Genomic DNA, 15,476 nt, shown 5'->3' on the forward strand with positions numbered 1-15,476 from the left:
AACTTGCTCATGTGAGCTCTAGAGTTGGCAACCATAAAAGAAGCTTATTTAGAAAATTGTGTGAACTTCAAGGCATATTCTCTCACACTCATGCTACCTTGTATCATGTTGATGAACTCTTGACTATTAGCCTCCCTCGACTCAAGGGGAAAGAAATGGTTAAGAAAGGCATCCTTAAACTCTTCCCAATCTAAGGGATCGACATCCCTAACTCTCTCATACTTCCATTGATTGAACAAAATTTAGGCCAGACCTTTCAATTGATAAGAGGCCAAATCCGCCTTTTCCACCAGTGTCACCCTTATTATGTCAACAATAATTTGGATACCCTCTATGAACTATAGTAGATCGTTATCTACCTTTGAACCATGAAACTCCGAAGGGTTCATCTTTGTGAAGTCACATACCCTAGTAGCCGTCGTAACCACATTTGGGTTCACGGGAGCCACCACCTCGTGGTTGGCTTGTACCACCACAACTTGAGCAAACACTTGAAAAGCCGCTCTAAATTCGGCATGTGAGTCTTGCTCGACCAAGAGATCATTAGGATCTTGTGGAGATTCTTTCTCCTCGTTCACATTCGCATTCACATTTCTTCTCAAAGGAGCTCTTCATAGAGGAGTTCAACTCTATCGCATGACTTTAGAGCGATGAAAGAACTGAAGTTTTCTAAACGCCTCACAGCCTCTCATTCATAAATATGGTGCGCTTCACACCCATGAAGAAGAATCTACTCATCACGGCATGTCGGACAGCCTAGGACACTTGAATCATATGCTTTGATATCAAGTTTGTCACGACCCAAGCTAGACCCTACACTACAAGAAAAAGCTTTATTTAAGACCAATATTTAGGGACAAGTAAGTAATCCCGTCTCTAAAACTACATGTATTGGGACGAGATTTTATGCTGGTCCTTAATTCCGTATTTCATTGTGAAAGGTACTAAGAGTCCGTTTGGATGGACTTAAAAAAGTAACTTTTATGTATGAAGTGCTTTTAGAACTTTAAAGTGCTGAAAGTTATTTTTATAAATAAGCAGTTGAGTGTTTGGATAAAAGTGGGAAAATTATGTGAATTTTAGGGTTAAGAGAATAAAAAGGGTAGTTTGGGAATTTAGTTAAAATATAAGGGATATAAAAGTGATTTCTATGGTCAAAGAAAATGACTTTAAGCACTTAGAAAAAAATAAGTTAGGAATCCTAACTTTTCATTTTTGACTGACTTTAAGAACTTTCTGGCTTAAAGTTAGCATTAGGCAAACACGTCCAAAAGCTGAAAAGAAGCTTTAAGTTAATTTTGACCAACTTAAAGCCAATCCAAACGGGCTCTAAATCTGGTTTCTAAAGAAAGTAGTAAATGGTCCAGAATTTAATTTAGGGGTCTTAATAGATAGAAAGTGCGGGAACCTAAATATTAAAAAAATAAAAAAATTCACCAAAACTTAGCGCTAAAATATACAGAACTATTAAAATTCTAAAAAAAAAGGCTGCTCTGTTTCTCAAAATATCTCATGAAATCAAACAACCCTAGCAGCGATCTCAGTAAAGCTCTAAATCCAACATATTCTGCCCTAGCGCCAGCAACATTTGCACAACGCAACTTTCAGGCGAATAACTCTCAGGGTTTTCATCTATTTTCTGAATTCTCAGCATTTTCATCTGTGTTTTTTCAGTTTTGGGAAAACACAGGTTGTAGGTCATCAAGTTCCAACTGAATCTCTGGTTTCTATCTACTCAAATCTCAGGTATGACTCTTGATCTTCTGTGAGTTGATTTTTTTTCATTCTTAAATTTGGATTTGTTGTTTGTTTTGTTCGAGTTATTATTCTTGTCGTTCGATCTACTCTTCTTTCTCTCAGACTGGTGGTCATTTTTCTTTTTGAAGTTTATTTAAATTTTTAGTGTATTGTGTGGCTAAGGAATGATCATAGTTAGGCAATAAAATTATCTTCAACTGAAAGATGTAAAAAAAATAGAACTTATGCAAATTAGCTCTTGTTTTATTGCACATAAAAGGTAGAAACACTGTAGTTCTATTTGGGCCTGAAACTTGGCAAACTCGAGATCTTTAAAGAAGATGCATTCTAATAGTTGCACCATATATTATTCTGATTTTATCAAACTGAATCTCTGTTTTCTATCTAGTGAAATCTCTCTGGTATGACTCTTGATTTTCTGCGAGTAGATATTTTTTTCATTCTATAGATTCAATTAATTGGTTCTTTTTTTGTTCAACTAAATACTCTTGTTGCTTGAGTTACTCCTTTTTCTCTCAAACTACAGTCGTCTTCATAGTTTGGTCATGTTACTTAATTTAACTAACCTATAAAACTTTTCAAGAAAATAGGGACGAAATTAGCTCTAGGATTAGTCTGCAGTATCTCACTTTTTAGAAGGTTATCAAAAATGCAAAAAACATTTCTCCTGCAACTCATGAGTCGTTCAGGTAAGTTAATGGAATGTTCGATCTAGCAACGCCACCTATTCAATTCCTAGAGATTCAATATATGTAACTTGTAGCTTGAACCTGTAACTGAAGAGTATGACTACTAATCTTCCGCGAATAGATTTCTTTTCATTCTCTAAATTCATTTTGTTGTTTTTTTTATTTCAGTAACTACTCTTCTTATTTGAGTGACTCTTCTTTCTCTTGGACTTCTTGTCGTTTTTGAAGTATATTCAAGTTTGTACTCTATTGTGTATCTAAAGAATTGGTCATATTTTGAGAATCAAATTAACTCGAACTAAAGAAAGATATAAAAAGCAAGTAAACTGATTCAAATTACCTCCAGGTGTGCTGTACATTGAAGGTAGAAACACTATAGTTCTATTTAGGCATGAAACTTTGCAAACTCAAGATCTTTCAAGAAGATACGTTCTAATAGTTGCACTATATATGATTGTGTTCTTGTCAAACTGAATCCCTGTTTTCTATTTACTTGAATCTCTATGATACGACTCTTAGTCTTCTGCGAGTTGACATTTTTTTCATTCTCTAAATTAGATTTGTTGTTTTTTGTTTAAGTAATTACTCTTCTTGTTCGAGTTACTCTTTTATCTCTCGGATTGCTGGTTTTTTCCATAATTTGGTCATGTTTCTTAAGATCATTAACCTTTGAAACTTTCCAATAAAATAGGGATGAAATTAGAATCATTATTAACACTAGGCTTAGGATTACTCAATAATATCTCACTTGTTGGAAGGTTACCAAAACTGCACAACATTTTTCTATTGCAACTCATGCGTTCTTCAGGTAAGTTAATGAAATGTTTGATCTAGCAATCCTACCTATTCAATTTCCAGAGATTCAATATATTTAACTTGCAACTTGAACCTGTAATTGAAGAGTATGACTCATGATCTTCTCGAGTTGCTTTATTCTCTAACTTAAGTTTTTTTTTTGTTCAAGTTACTGCTCATCTTGTTCCCTTTCTCTAGAATTGATGGTCATTTTTTAAAAGTATATTAATTTTGTAGCTGCACCATATATTCTTCCGGTATTAACTAAATCTCTGTTTTTTATGTACTCGAACCTCAAGTATGGCTCTTCCTTCATTATTATGCAATATAATAGAAAGAGAAAGACATTTTCTTTGTCAAATGTAAGATGCAATATAATGTAGGAATTTAGGGTGCACTCTTCATAATTTGGTCATGTTTCTTAATTTCACTAACCTCTGTAACATTCAAGTGGAGTGATGGTAAGAATAAATAGAGAATCTCTGTTTTCTATCAACTCAAATCTCAGGTGTGCCTCCTCTTCCTTTAGTAGATTCTTTCTATTCTCTAAATTCAATATGCACCATGTTGATTTCGCTGCTTTTCTCATTAACAAAGCTCTAAATTAGAAAGTTTCAATGTCGATTGTTACCCATGTCAATAGGTTGAGAATGAGGTTGAAGAGCAAGAAAAGATTGTTTTCTGAAGTTTGATATATTGTTCAAATTACTTTTCAAATAAGGTACAGAGAATAAGAAGATTTAATCAACTACACATACAGAAGAAGTAGAGTAACTACTATTTAATTCATTAAGATGTAATATAATGTTGGAATTGACATAGAAACCCAATGTCTTCGTCAAATGTAAGATTCAATATAATGTATGAATTTAAGTGCATTCTTCATAATTTGGCCATGTTTCTTAATTTCATTAATTCATGAGAAATACTTGGTCCAACTTCAGAACTCTTTCACAATCTGGTCATCATACTTCTAGCCAAGAATGCACAAACTTTAAAACTTAAAAAAATAATTGTGAGATACAATTACTCACACACTTAGCCGAAAATTAATTTTTAAATGATCGTTTATCGTAAAGTAACCAGGTTGTGTGCATGTGATGGTAAAAATTTATACGCATCATAAATTTTTTCTTATTCTTTATATTTTTTAATCTATTTTTTTATTTATTCTCTAAGGTTATGGCACCTAGTAAGCAATGGATGCAACTTTTTCTTAATAATCGGGTTGACAAATCCTACTTAGACGCAAAGTTCTTGAATTATGCTTTTTGGGGAACAGAAGAAGACTCTGAAATAAGATGTCCATGTTACAGATGTTGTAATACAACATTAGGAACTCGTGAGACGATAAAGTCACATTTGAAAGTATATGGAATAATTCAAAATTATACTTTTTGGTATCACCATGGTGAACATTTAGGTGATCCAGTATCAGACTCTAAAGATGAACATGATGAAAAAGTAGAAGATTGTGAGAGAATTATATCCTATTAGTACACTGTAATCCCAAAACTTCATCATTCAAAACCTTTCTACTATCTCTCTGGGTGAAACTATCATTTTCCTCATTGCTTTCAGGTACCTTCATTTGATTATCAACCTTTACCACTGTAGCTTCATCTATACTGCTTTCCTGCTGTATCTGGGATCCACCTCTTTCAAGTGGAGGTTTCCCCTTGTTAGCAATCTGCCACACCCTTTTTGGGCCCTGTAGTTCTTTTTGTGTTCTGCTTTCTTGTACGCACTGAAAAGTTATTCCCCTTTTTCATCTTCTAATCACTCAATTTCATAGAATACTAGAACGAAATACTGGATAGGAGATTGAAATTAGAACTGGAACTAAATACTAGACAAGGAATAGAAACTAGAACTGAATACTAGACATGGGATTCAACCATCTTCTTTATCTTTCATTTTATAGAAGTTTCTCGCTTTACAATAATTCTAATTTTTGTTTTCACTATAATTTCTAAATTCTCAAGTGCCATCTTTTCTGGACACATGGAGCAAACCACTCAATCATTTGTTGCACCAACAACAACCATTACCAATTTACTTAACCTTCCAGCAGCATCAATATTAACATGATTTGCAACTCTTCATCTTTTGCTAGTTCTCAGTCCTTCATATGTCGTTTTTACTCTTTCATGTCTTTCTTCTAATCCTAATACAAGACAGAGAATTAAGCCATCTTAATAATGTCTAAGTGTGATCTTTAATCATTTTACTTATCAAAAATCTTCCATATCATACTCTCCTCTATTTTCAGCTTCTTTACTATAGAAATGGAGTTAACCATCATTTATGTTATGATCATTAACTTAACTCATGTTTTGATTATTGTATGATAAATTTGAGAATGATGACATAAATGATCATCGTGATCATATAATTGGATGGATGAATGAGTTATGGAATAAATGGAAAGGGTACTTTGCATGCTACATATGTTAAGAATAAGCCAATTGTACAAGCTCCTAAGAATATTCCGAAGGGAGTAGATGAGAAGGAGTTGGAGTGGTTAGTTAAGGAACATTTTTGTTCTGAAAGTTTTCAGGTATGCCTAGTGATTTAATAGACATTTTTCTAAAGCATCCATTTTGCAGCTTGTCGTGATATTTAGCTATGAAACTTTTTTTGTGAACTTGATAACCTATTTTATATATGAGAATTTGCATTTCTATAGTTATACTATTCTTATTTTTCAAAATACAGGAGAGAAGCAATAGGAATGCACAAAATCGAGCTAAGTTGAAGATGTTTCATCATATTGGTAGAAAGCCTATTAGAGAGATTATTTATCAGCAGGTATAATAAGAAAAACTATTTCTAGAGAAACATTTATGTAGTGTTATTTGACATGTTTCTCTTTGATTTAAAGGGTGGAAACGACGGCAACCCACCAAATTTGGCGACTATTTTCTTTGAGACTCGTAAGAAAAATAACAAGCTTATTGAACCTGAAGCAATTGAAAAACATGTGCGTTTGGTAAAGTAAATATGTAAATTACTTAAAATTATTATGTATTCTATTTGAAAATGTCCTCTTATATATTGTTTAGGCTTAATCGAAGAAATAGTAAATGCGAACCCCTCTCTACCTAGCATAGAGATTGTAGAAAAATGTTGAGGACCTCAAACTCATAGCCATGTATTTGGCTTTGGGGGTGGAGTAAAGGCAAAAGACATGAAAGGTGGCACTTCTTCAAAGGCTGAATTAGCGTCTGCGTTACGTTCTACTCAAGAGGAAAATAAATCTTTGAATGACGAAAACAAATCCTTGAATGCTCGCTTGTCTACTTTAAAAGATGAGATGAAAGAAATAATAAAAATGCAAGAATTTTTTGCTGCTCAACAATCACATACCCAGCATACGACATCACCCGTTTCAACTGAATGACCACTGCTCTTTTTTTTGCTGACCAAGTAAGTAACAATGCACAACTTGATTTGTGCATAGTTTTTAAGCATTTACTTTAATAAAAAGAGGTTAGGAATGTATGAATAGCATTTTAAATTGTGCCTAACGAGTTACAATTTCCAAATGTGTTAGTTTCTTAGGAGAAATTATAAACTGTTTGTTAGTGTGTTAATTATAACATGTATACGATTAGTTTTAAGTTGTTGTTCATAAATATAGATAGCTGCTCGCTTGTTTTAACTACTTGTCGTTTAAAGTATGCAATTAGTTTTAAGTTACTAGTTTAACTGTTGTTTGTTTTCTCAGTAACTTCTTCAACTCTTTGGTCTGAACCAAACCAAATTGAACACTCTATAAACACACCAGTATAGTTGTTACAGAGGGAGAAAAAAATGATATTTCTATAAATTCAACATTCTCCATAAACACACCAGTTGAGTTTTTTTCTCAGTTGCACGGACTCGTCTTCTTCCTCTATTTTTTATTTCTACAGCTGCACGCACACGTCTTCTTCCACTGTTTTTATGTTTCTACACGGTTGCATACACACATCTTCTTCATTGTTTTTATGTTTCTACACCGCTGCACACAAACATCATCTTCCTCTGTTTTTATACGGCTGCACACACACGTCTTTTTCCTCTATTTTTTATTTTCTACGAAGTTGTGCCGCACACATCTTAAGAAAGGATCCTTGCTTCACATCACTTGTTTAACTTGTTGCTCTTTTCTATATTCACATCCCTTGTTTTATAAGATCAAATATTAATTTATTATCGAATGTTAGGAAGTGGCGTATATAATAAAGAACTGTTGCACAACTAGTTTCTCTACGTAGCTGCACTAAACCACTTCTGCCTATGATTTTTATTTTCTACATAGTTGCACGTGTATGTTTTCTTTCTCTGTTTACAACAACAACAACAACAACCCAGTGCAATCCCACATCGTAGGGTTTGGGGAGGGTAAAGTGTACGCAGACCTGACTCCTACCAATGTAGGACGGCCGTTTCCGAAAGACCCTCGACTCATTAGCAGCATAAAAAAAGGTCAGACAAGAGTATTAAAAGTAGATAAATAGATAACGAAATAATCAAAGCACAAAAAGCAGTAGGTATTATTAGATAGTAACATAAATACCATAAATCAAAGTACAAGGAATCATAGTGCATTAATACGCCTACGGCTAAGGGGGAGAAATGCCACTATGTGTTAGCCTTCTACCCTAATGTGTGACCTCCACACCCTCCTATCTAAGGTCATGTCCTCGGTAAGTCGTAAATGTGCCATGTCCTGTCTGATCATTTCTCCCCAGTATTTCTTCGGCCTACCCCTACCTCTTCTGAAACCATCCATGGCCAACCTCTCACATCTCTGCACTGGTGCATCTGGGACTCTCCTCTTCACATGCCCAAACCATCTCAGTCGCGTCTCCCGCATCTTGTCTTCCACCGAGGTCACTCCTACCTTGTCTCGAATAACCTCATTTCTAATCCTGTCGCTCCTAGTATGCCCACACATCCATCTCAACATTCTCATCTCGGCAACTTTCATCTTTTGCACGTGAGAGACCTTAACTGGCCAACACTCCGCCCCGTATAACATAGCTGGTCTAACCACCACTTTGTAGAACTTGCTCTTAAGTAGTGGTGGCACCTTCTTGTCACACAACACACCGGAGGCGAGCCTCCATTTCCTCCATCCTGCCCCAATACGATGTGTGACATCCTCGTCGATCTCCCCGTTGCCTTGCATTATAGAACCAAGGTACTTAAAATTACTTTTCCTTTGGATGGCCCGAGCCTAACTTCCGCGCCAACCTCCTAGGGTGTTTCACTGAACTGGCACTCTAGGTACTCTGTCTTGGTCCTACTCAGCTTAAAACCTTTAGACTCCAAGGTGCTTCTCCAATCTTCTAACTTAGCGTTAACTCCGCTACGAGTCTCATCGATGAGGACTATGTCGTTCGCAAAAAGCATACACCATGGCACCTCACCTTGAATTTGACGCGTCAATACATCCATCACCAAGGCAAATAGAAACGGACTCAAGACTGATCCTTGATGCAACCCCATCACCACCGGGAAGTGTTCTGAGTCCCCTCCTACTGTCCTTACCCTGGTTTTGGCACCCTCGTACATGTCCTTAATCAACCTTATGTATGCTACCGGTACACCTTTAGCCTCCAAACATCTCCATAGTATCTCTCGAGGGACTTTATCATAAGCCTTTTCTAAGTCGATGAATACCATATGCAAGTCTCTTTTTCTCTCCCTATATTGCTCCATTAGTCTCCTCATAAGATGGATGGCTTCCGTAGTTGAGCGTCCCGGCATAAATTCGAACTGGTTCTCTGAAATAGACACGCCTCTCCTCACCCTCATCTCCACCACTCTTTCCTACACTTTCATAGTATGGCTTAGAAGCTTGATACCTCTGTAGTTGTCGCAACTCTGGCTATCCCCCTTGTTTTTGTATAGAAGGATCATGATGCTCGACCTCCATTCTACGGGCATCATTGCAGTCGTAAAGATGACATTAAATAACCTAGTCAGCCATTCCAAACCTACCGAGCTCGCACTCTTCCAAAATTCTCCAGGGATCTCGTCAGGTCCGGTCGCTCTTCCCCAGCGCATCCTACGAACAACACCTTTAACCTCATCGACCGTAATACTGCTACAACCCCCAATATCGTGACTCCTTCCTGTATGTTCCAAATCTCCCAACACAATTTCTGTGACCCCACTGTCATTCAAAAGTTTATGGAAGTAAGACTGCCATCTTTGTTTGATAAGGGTCTCCTCTGTCAGTACTTTTCCGTGCTCGTCTTTAATGCACTTCACTTGATCCACATCGCGTGCCCTTCTCTCCCGGGCCCTGGCTAGCCTGAATAGCTTCCTGTCCTCGCCTTTCTCTTCTAGTTCAGCATAAAGGCGTTCAAAAGCTGTCATTTTTGCCGTTGTAACCGCCGACTTCGCCTCCTTCCTCGCTATCTTATACAGTTTCCCATTCGTCCACTTCTCCACCTCATCCTTGCTCTCCATCAACTTAGCATACGCCAGCTTCTTTGCTTCCACTTTCCCTTGCACTTCTTCATTCCACCACCAGTCCCCTCGATGCCGTCTACGACTGCCTGTTGAGACTCCTAACACTTCCCTTGCTACAGCCCTAATACAACTAGCTGTCCTATTCTACATACCGTTCGCATCCCCACTACTATCCCAAGCTCCCATATCCTTCAATTTCTCTCCCATCTCTAGGGCCCTAACGGTTGTCAAACTCCACCATCTGATCCTAGGTCGTTCTTCCCCGACCCTCCTCATCCTCGTCGTCTTAATCCCTAAATCCATCACTAAGAGCTTATGTCGGGTTGTAAGGTTATCGATCGGGATGACCTTATAGTCTTTGCACAAACCTTTATCATCCTTCCTAAGGAGTAAAAAATCTATCTGAGTTTTAGCCACTAAGCTACGGAAGGTTACCAAATGGTCCTCCTTCTTTGGGAAACTCGAGTTGGCTATCACTAACCTAAAAGCTCTTGCGAAATCCAGAAGTGAGATTCCTCTTCCATTTCTGTCCCCGAAGCCAAAACCCCCATGTACATCATCATACCCTCCTGAAATAGACCCGATGTGCCCATTGAAATCCCCTCCCACGAAAAGCTTTTCAGTAGGTGGTATGCCTACCACTAACTCATCCAAATCCTCCCAAAAGCGCCTCTTATCCTCCTCGCGTAAGCCTGCTTGCGGCGCATAGGCACTAATAACGTTCAACGTGATCCCTTCAACGACCATTTTAATCGACATCATCCTATCATTGACTCTCCTAACCTCCACCACCTGATCCCCTAAATCACTGTCTATTAAAATGCCTACCCCATTCCTATACTTCGATTTACCAGAAAACCAAAGCTTATATCTGTCTACCTCCTTAGCTTTAGAGCCTACCCATTTTGTCTCCTGGACACATGCTATATTAATCTTCCTCTTCTTTAGAATCTTAACCAGTTCTATGGATTTACCCGTTAACGTCCCAATGTTCCAAGAACCTATTCTCAGTCTAGACGCTCCTTTAACCCACTTACCCCTCGTTACCCTCGTCCCTGTCCATGAGCGAGAACATGACCCTAGTCTATCATCACTATCCAAAGCCACGAAAATGCGTATGAACTAATAAATTATTAGGGGGTCTAAAATCGGCAAAAAGTAACGACAAGTATATGAACAAAGACTAGATATATAAAGATATAAGAACCGGAGGTACCAACTCCGGTAGAAATGAACCTGGTTACCGCCCGAAAATATTGCTCCCGTTGGAGTACTGTTCACGTCTGTGTACGGAGATGAGTTGCAGCGGTTGTTCGTCACCGGGAATCCAGATCTATACACCTGAAAAAAAAAAAAAAACTTCGCCGGAAAAATTGGAGCTTTGCCGGAAATGGATATTTGGATATTTGGATATTTGAAAGTAAAGATAAAAAAATAGACGAACTGGGTGACGAGATTGAAGATCTGAAGAGAGATCTGCAGATATATAGAAGTTAGCAAAACGTTCTTCTTCTAATTTGAGTCTCCCAGAAGCGAGATCTAGTAGCTAATAACCCGCGTGCACGCATCTTTTATCTTTTGCACAATTGAACCTAATGCTCTTTGGGATTTACTGATGAGAGATACTAAGCTGATAGCAAAATCTAAGAGGCAGCCATAATTTAGAATTTAGCGAGGCTGCTATGGAAAGTAACACTAATAAGATTTGAGTTGTGAGAGGAGAGAAACTGAGCAGAGTATGCTTCTCCTTCACCCAGTCTCCTTCTTTTACTATAGTTGAAAATAGTGGAAAACGGATCCGAAGAAACTCAGGAACCTCTCGTGTTGCGCTTAATGAAAGAATTCTCTCCTCCATGTCACGAAGATCTATTGCTGCTCATCTGTGACATGACCTAGAGATTTGACCAGGTGCACCCTCCATTTTCACCTGTGTGGTTGAAATAGGTAAAGGCAACAAAGTCAAGTCTGAGCTTAACAAGAAAGTGGGCTTATAAAGGTTGACCGGATACTTTACTCATCAGTTTTTTATCCAAACAACTATGGTTTCATCCAAAGGACCCTTTGTGAAGACATTGATCAATAGATGTCCTGAAAATCTAAGTAGAAAAGCTTGCTGACATATTGAAGATGGCTTTCTTAATGTTGTATTATAGAGTATTTGAAATATATGTAGAACTTCTAATTTTCATGAATTCAGAAAAGATTTGGAAAAGAAGCATCGATAGAAACCACTGGTGATGTGCAGTGGTGGTGTTGTAGAAAGAATGCTTGCCCTACATCTGAAAAAGCTTACAATATATTGATGAGTAGTGAGAGGAGTTTATAATCAAGATCCAACTATTTTTTGTGTTTCCGATATAAATTTGAATTCTTTATGCATTCCAAAAGCTTTTCTAATTAATTCGTGTATTCTTACAGCTTGTTGATGTTTCTGGATAAGCCATGGTGAAGTTTGATGTTCTTTTGTGGTGAGCAGTTTAACTAATTTTAGTGTCGAATTTATGTATATTAATAATATATATTACCAATAGTTATTTATCGTCGTTTCAATATTTTGTATTTACAGATATTGAAGATTAAAGTTACAAGTCAAGATGCAAGTTTAGAAGATGCACAAGGAGCCCGTTTGGATGAGCTTAAAAAAAGTAACTTTTATGTATGAAGTGCTTTTAGAATTTTGAAGTGCTGAAAGTTATTTTTATAAACGGAAAAGGGTCAAAATTACCCCTGAACTTTGAAAAATAGTTTATTTATGCCCTTCGTTATACTTTAGGGTCAATTATACCCTTACCCTTTTACTTTAGGCCAAATATGCCCTTGAGTATAATAGAGTGCCACGTGTCGGTTTTTCAGTGGCCAACTTATTTTCGTTTTTAAATCTTTTTTTTATCTGTTTTTAAAATCTTTTTTAAATTTTTTTTTAATCTTTTTTTTAAATTTGTTTTTTTTTTTAAAAAATTATATGTTTTTTAAATCTATTTTGTTTAATCTTTAAAAATATTTTTTAAATCTTTTTTTTTAAATCTGTTTTTCTTTTAAAAAAATTATATGCTTTTTAAATCTATTTTTTAATATTTAAAAATATTTTTTAAAATTTGTTTTTTTTAAAAAATATTATATATTTTTAAAATCTATTTTTTAATCTTTAATTTTAAAAAAAGATTTAAAAAACATATAATTTTTTTTTTAAAAAATAGATTTTAAAAAAAAGATTAAAAAATAATAATTTAAAAATAGATAAAAAAAAGATTTAAAAACGGAAATAAGTTGACCACTGAGAGACCGACACGTGACACTCCATTATACTCAAGGGCATATTTGGCCCAAAGTAAAACGATAAGGGTATAATTGGCCCTAAAGTATAACGAATGGCATAAATAGACTATTTTTTAAAGTTCAGGGGTAATTTTGGCCCTTTTCCGTTTTATAAATAAGCAGTTGAGTGTTTGGATAAAAGTTCTTATGATGTGAATTTTAGGGTTAAAAGAATAAAAAAAAGATAGTTTGGGAATTTAGTTAAGATATAAGGGATATAAAAATAATTTTCATGGTCAAAGAAAATGACTTTAAGCACTTTGGAAAAAAAAGTTAGGAATCCTAACTTTTTATTTTTGACTGACTTTAAAAACTTTATGGCTTAAAGTCAGCATTAGGCAAACACGTTCAAAAGCTAAAAAGTGGCTTTAAGTTGGTTTTGACCAACTTAAAGCCAATCCAAACGGGCTCAAGATCATTATTATTTTTCTTAGAAACTTATGCATAACTTGATATCATAGTCTAAGTTTTTTTTTAAAGCAAATATTGTAACTAACACCATGGGTGTTAACCATTTCTTTTATATATTTATATAATCTATGGAGATTTTTAGTAGAAATTTTATATTTATTGATAAAATTATTAATTTTGTGATATGAAGCTCTAGAACCATCATTGGTCAATTAGAGACCAAAAATACAACTCGTCTCTAACGGTTCATCTAACACGAGACAGTTTCTCTTCTCTAAAAGTTAATTTAGGATGAGGTAGTATCTAGTACCTAAAGATTAATCTAGGACAAGGTAGTTCCTCATTCCTAAAGATTATCTAGGACAAGGAAGTTTCTCGTACTAAAGGACAATCTAGGACGAGGTAGTTTCTTGTCTCTAAAAGTTAATCTAGGAAAAGGTAGCTCCTCGTAGCAAAAGAGTAATCTAGGACAAGGTAGTTACTTGTCGTAAAATGGATTTAATGACTAGAAATTAACTACTTTAAAAGACGAAAATCTTCTATTTGGGACTATATATGTAGTCTCCAAAAGTATATTTGTGACCAGCTTTGTTTCTCTATCTAAAACCATTTAACGACCAGGTGATAAAACTCGTCGCAATTGACCTTTAGCGAAGAGAGCTATTAAGACGGGTGGCGACTAGCCTTTTCTTGTCCCCAAAGACCAGATTTGGACATTTAGGAACCAAATTTCCCTTTCTTAGAGGTTATTTTTCTTGTAGTGCTAGATGTGACACGTCGATTATAATCCCAAGAGACTCTAAAAAAGCTTCTTAGCATATCTAGCCTGATATTAGATAACATGAAATCGAAAATAAGCTTAAATAGAGAAGATAAGTCCCAAAACATATAATCTTGATAAAAGAATATCCCAACATAACATATGAAATGAAAAACTCATACTAGTCTAGTCTGATAATGCCTCTATTAATATGGACAGAGCTATAGGATATGCCCTAACTCACCCAAACCATATAAAATAACAAAAGTCTAAAAATAAAGAAATGACATAGTAGTTGCACCCTCGAATCATGAGGACTCACAAAATCTAGCAACTTTGAGTGGACATGTGCTAGCCACGAGAATGAGCAGGAGCGTCGTGACCTTATTATGAAACAATATAGGTAAAAGCCTGTGTTAGTACATAAAATGTACTAAGTATGGAGAATTTGCAATGCATGACATAATTCATGATAATGCAATAACCAAGCTGAACATAGTTAAACCTTTAAAAGCACCATCTAAATCATAAAACATGGTCAATGAAAAACTTGTAAGAACTCATATTCAATATAGCTTAGAGAAGTCATAAAACTTTGTGAGAGATATCTTTAACCGATATAGACAATGAGGGCTATATCATGAAGTCTAGTGTCTTCCCCACACCGAAAAGAGGTTCTTCTACTTTCCAGGTAAGGACCTTTAACAAAACCTATATGTGGATTGTCACGACCCAAGTAAGGCCCTGAACGTGAGACGACGATTAGGATCCTGAGAGACCCAACCAAGCCTCTTAGCATATCATACATGACCATTCATAAGGTAAGTAAGAATATATCAAGAGTAATCAAGAATGCATAATATAAGTCTTAACATCAAAATCTCGATATTCGAGAAATCAAGCTAAATCTCTAAAATAAGGGGACAACACAGACATGACAATTTAACATGCCTCTACTAGTCTAGATGAGGCATAGGACAAGTTCCTTGCTCACCAAAGCATATGGAAGCAAAGTCGTAAGAACATGAATGAAATTACAAATGTTATGTCCTAAAAACATGAGGACTTACCAATAAGCAGATAGCAAACTCCAAATCAAGCCACGAGCAACATGCGTAGAATGATCGTCGTACCCTACATTATAATATAATGTAGTTAAAAGTATATGTTAGTACATGGAATGTACTAAGTATTTGAGAAACATGCATGAACAAGAATAATCAGACATAATCAATATGAACATGTGATGTCACGACCCAACCCCGTAGGCCGTGACT

General features: G+C 35.9%; 1 protein-coding gene across 2 annotated transcripts; it reads left to right on the forward strand.

Moving 5' to 3' along the window:
* The first annotated feature begins 1,445 nt into the window (after nt 1-1,445).
* On the forward strand, nt 1,446-12,556 carry LOC129882491 (uncharacterized). Of its 2 annotated transcripts, XR_008765776.1 has the most exons (6): nt 1,446-1,746; nt 5,961-6,053; nt 6,127-6,225; nt 6,308-6,671; nt 12,132-12,181; nt 12,280-12,549. XR_008765776.1 is itself a non-coding variant. In XM_055956791.1 (5 exons), the coding sequence occupies exons 1-4, from the start codon at nt 5,650-5,652 to the stop codon at nt 12,150-12,152; spliced, it is 366 nt and encodes a 121-aa protein (XP_055812766.1). In that variant the 5' UTR covers nt 2,607-5,649; the 3' UTR covers nt 12,153-12,181; nt 12,280-12,556. The 2 variants fall into 2 exon arrangements, 1 of the variants encoding a protein (XP_055812766.1); XM_055956791.1 differs by lacking the exons at nt 1,446-1,746; nt 6,308-6,671 and adding an exon at nt 2,607-5,802 and having other exon boundaries at nt 12,280-12,556.
* The last annotated feature ends 2,920 nt before the right edge of the window (nt 12,557-15,476 follow it).

This window comes from Solanum dulcamara, chromosome 3 (assembly GCF_947179165.1).
Source record: "Solanum dulcamara chromosome 3, daSolDulc1.2, whole genome shotgun sequence".
In the NCBI taxonomy this organism is placed as follows: Eukaryota; Viridiplantae; Streptophyta; class Magnoliopsida; order Solanales; family Solanaceae; genus Solanum; species Solanum dulcamara.

What these genes read in the sequence shown, in the direction of transcription:
- LOC129882491 (XM_055956791.1), top strand. Translation starts at nt 5,650, where the DNA reads ATGAGTTATGGAATAAATGGAAAGGGTACTTTGCATGCTACATATGTT. An exon ending in TTTGTTCTGAAAGTTTTCAG is followed by an intron (nt 5,803 to 5,960) that starts GTATGCCTAGTG and finishes TTCAAAATACAG; the next exon opens with GAGAGAAGCAATAGGAATGC. An exon ending in CTGAAGCAATTGAAAAACAT is followed by an intron (nt 6,226 to 12,131) that starts GTGCGTTTGGTA and finishes GTATTCTTACAG; the next exon opens with CTTGTTGATGTTTCTGGATA.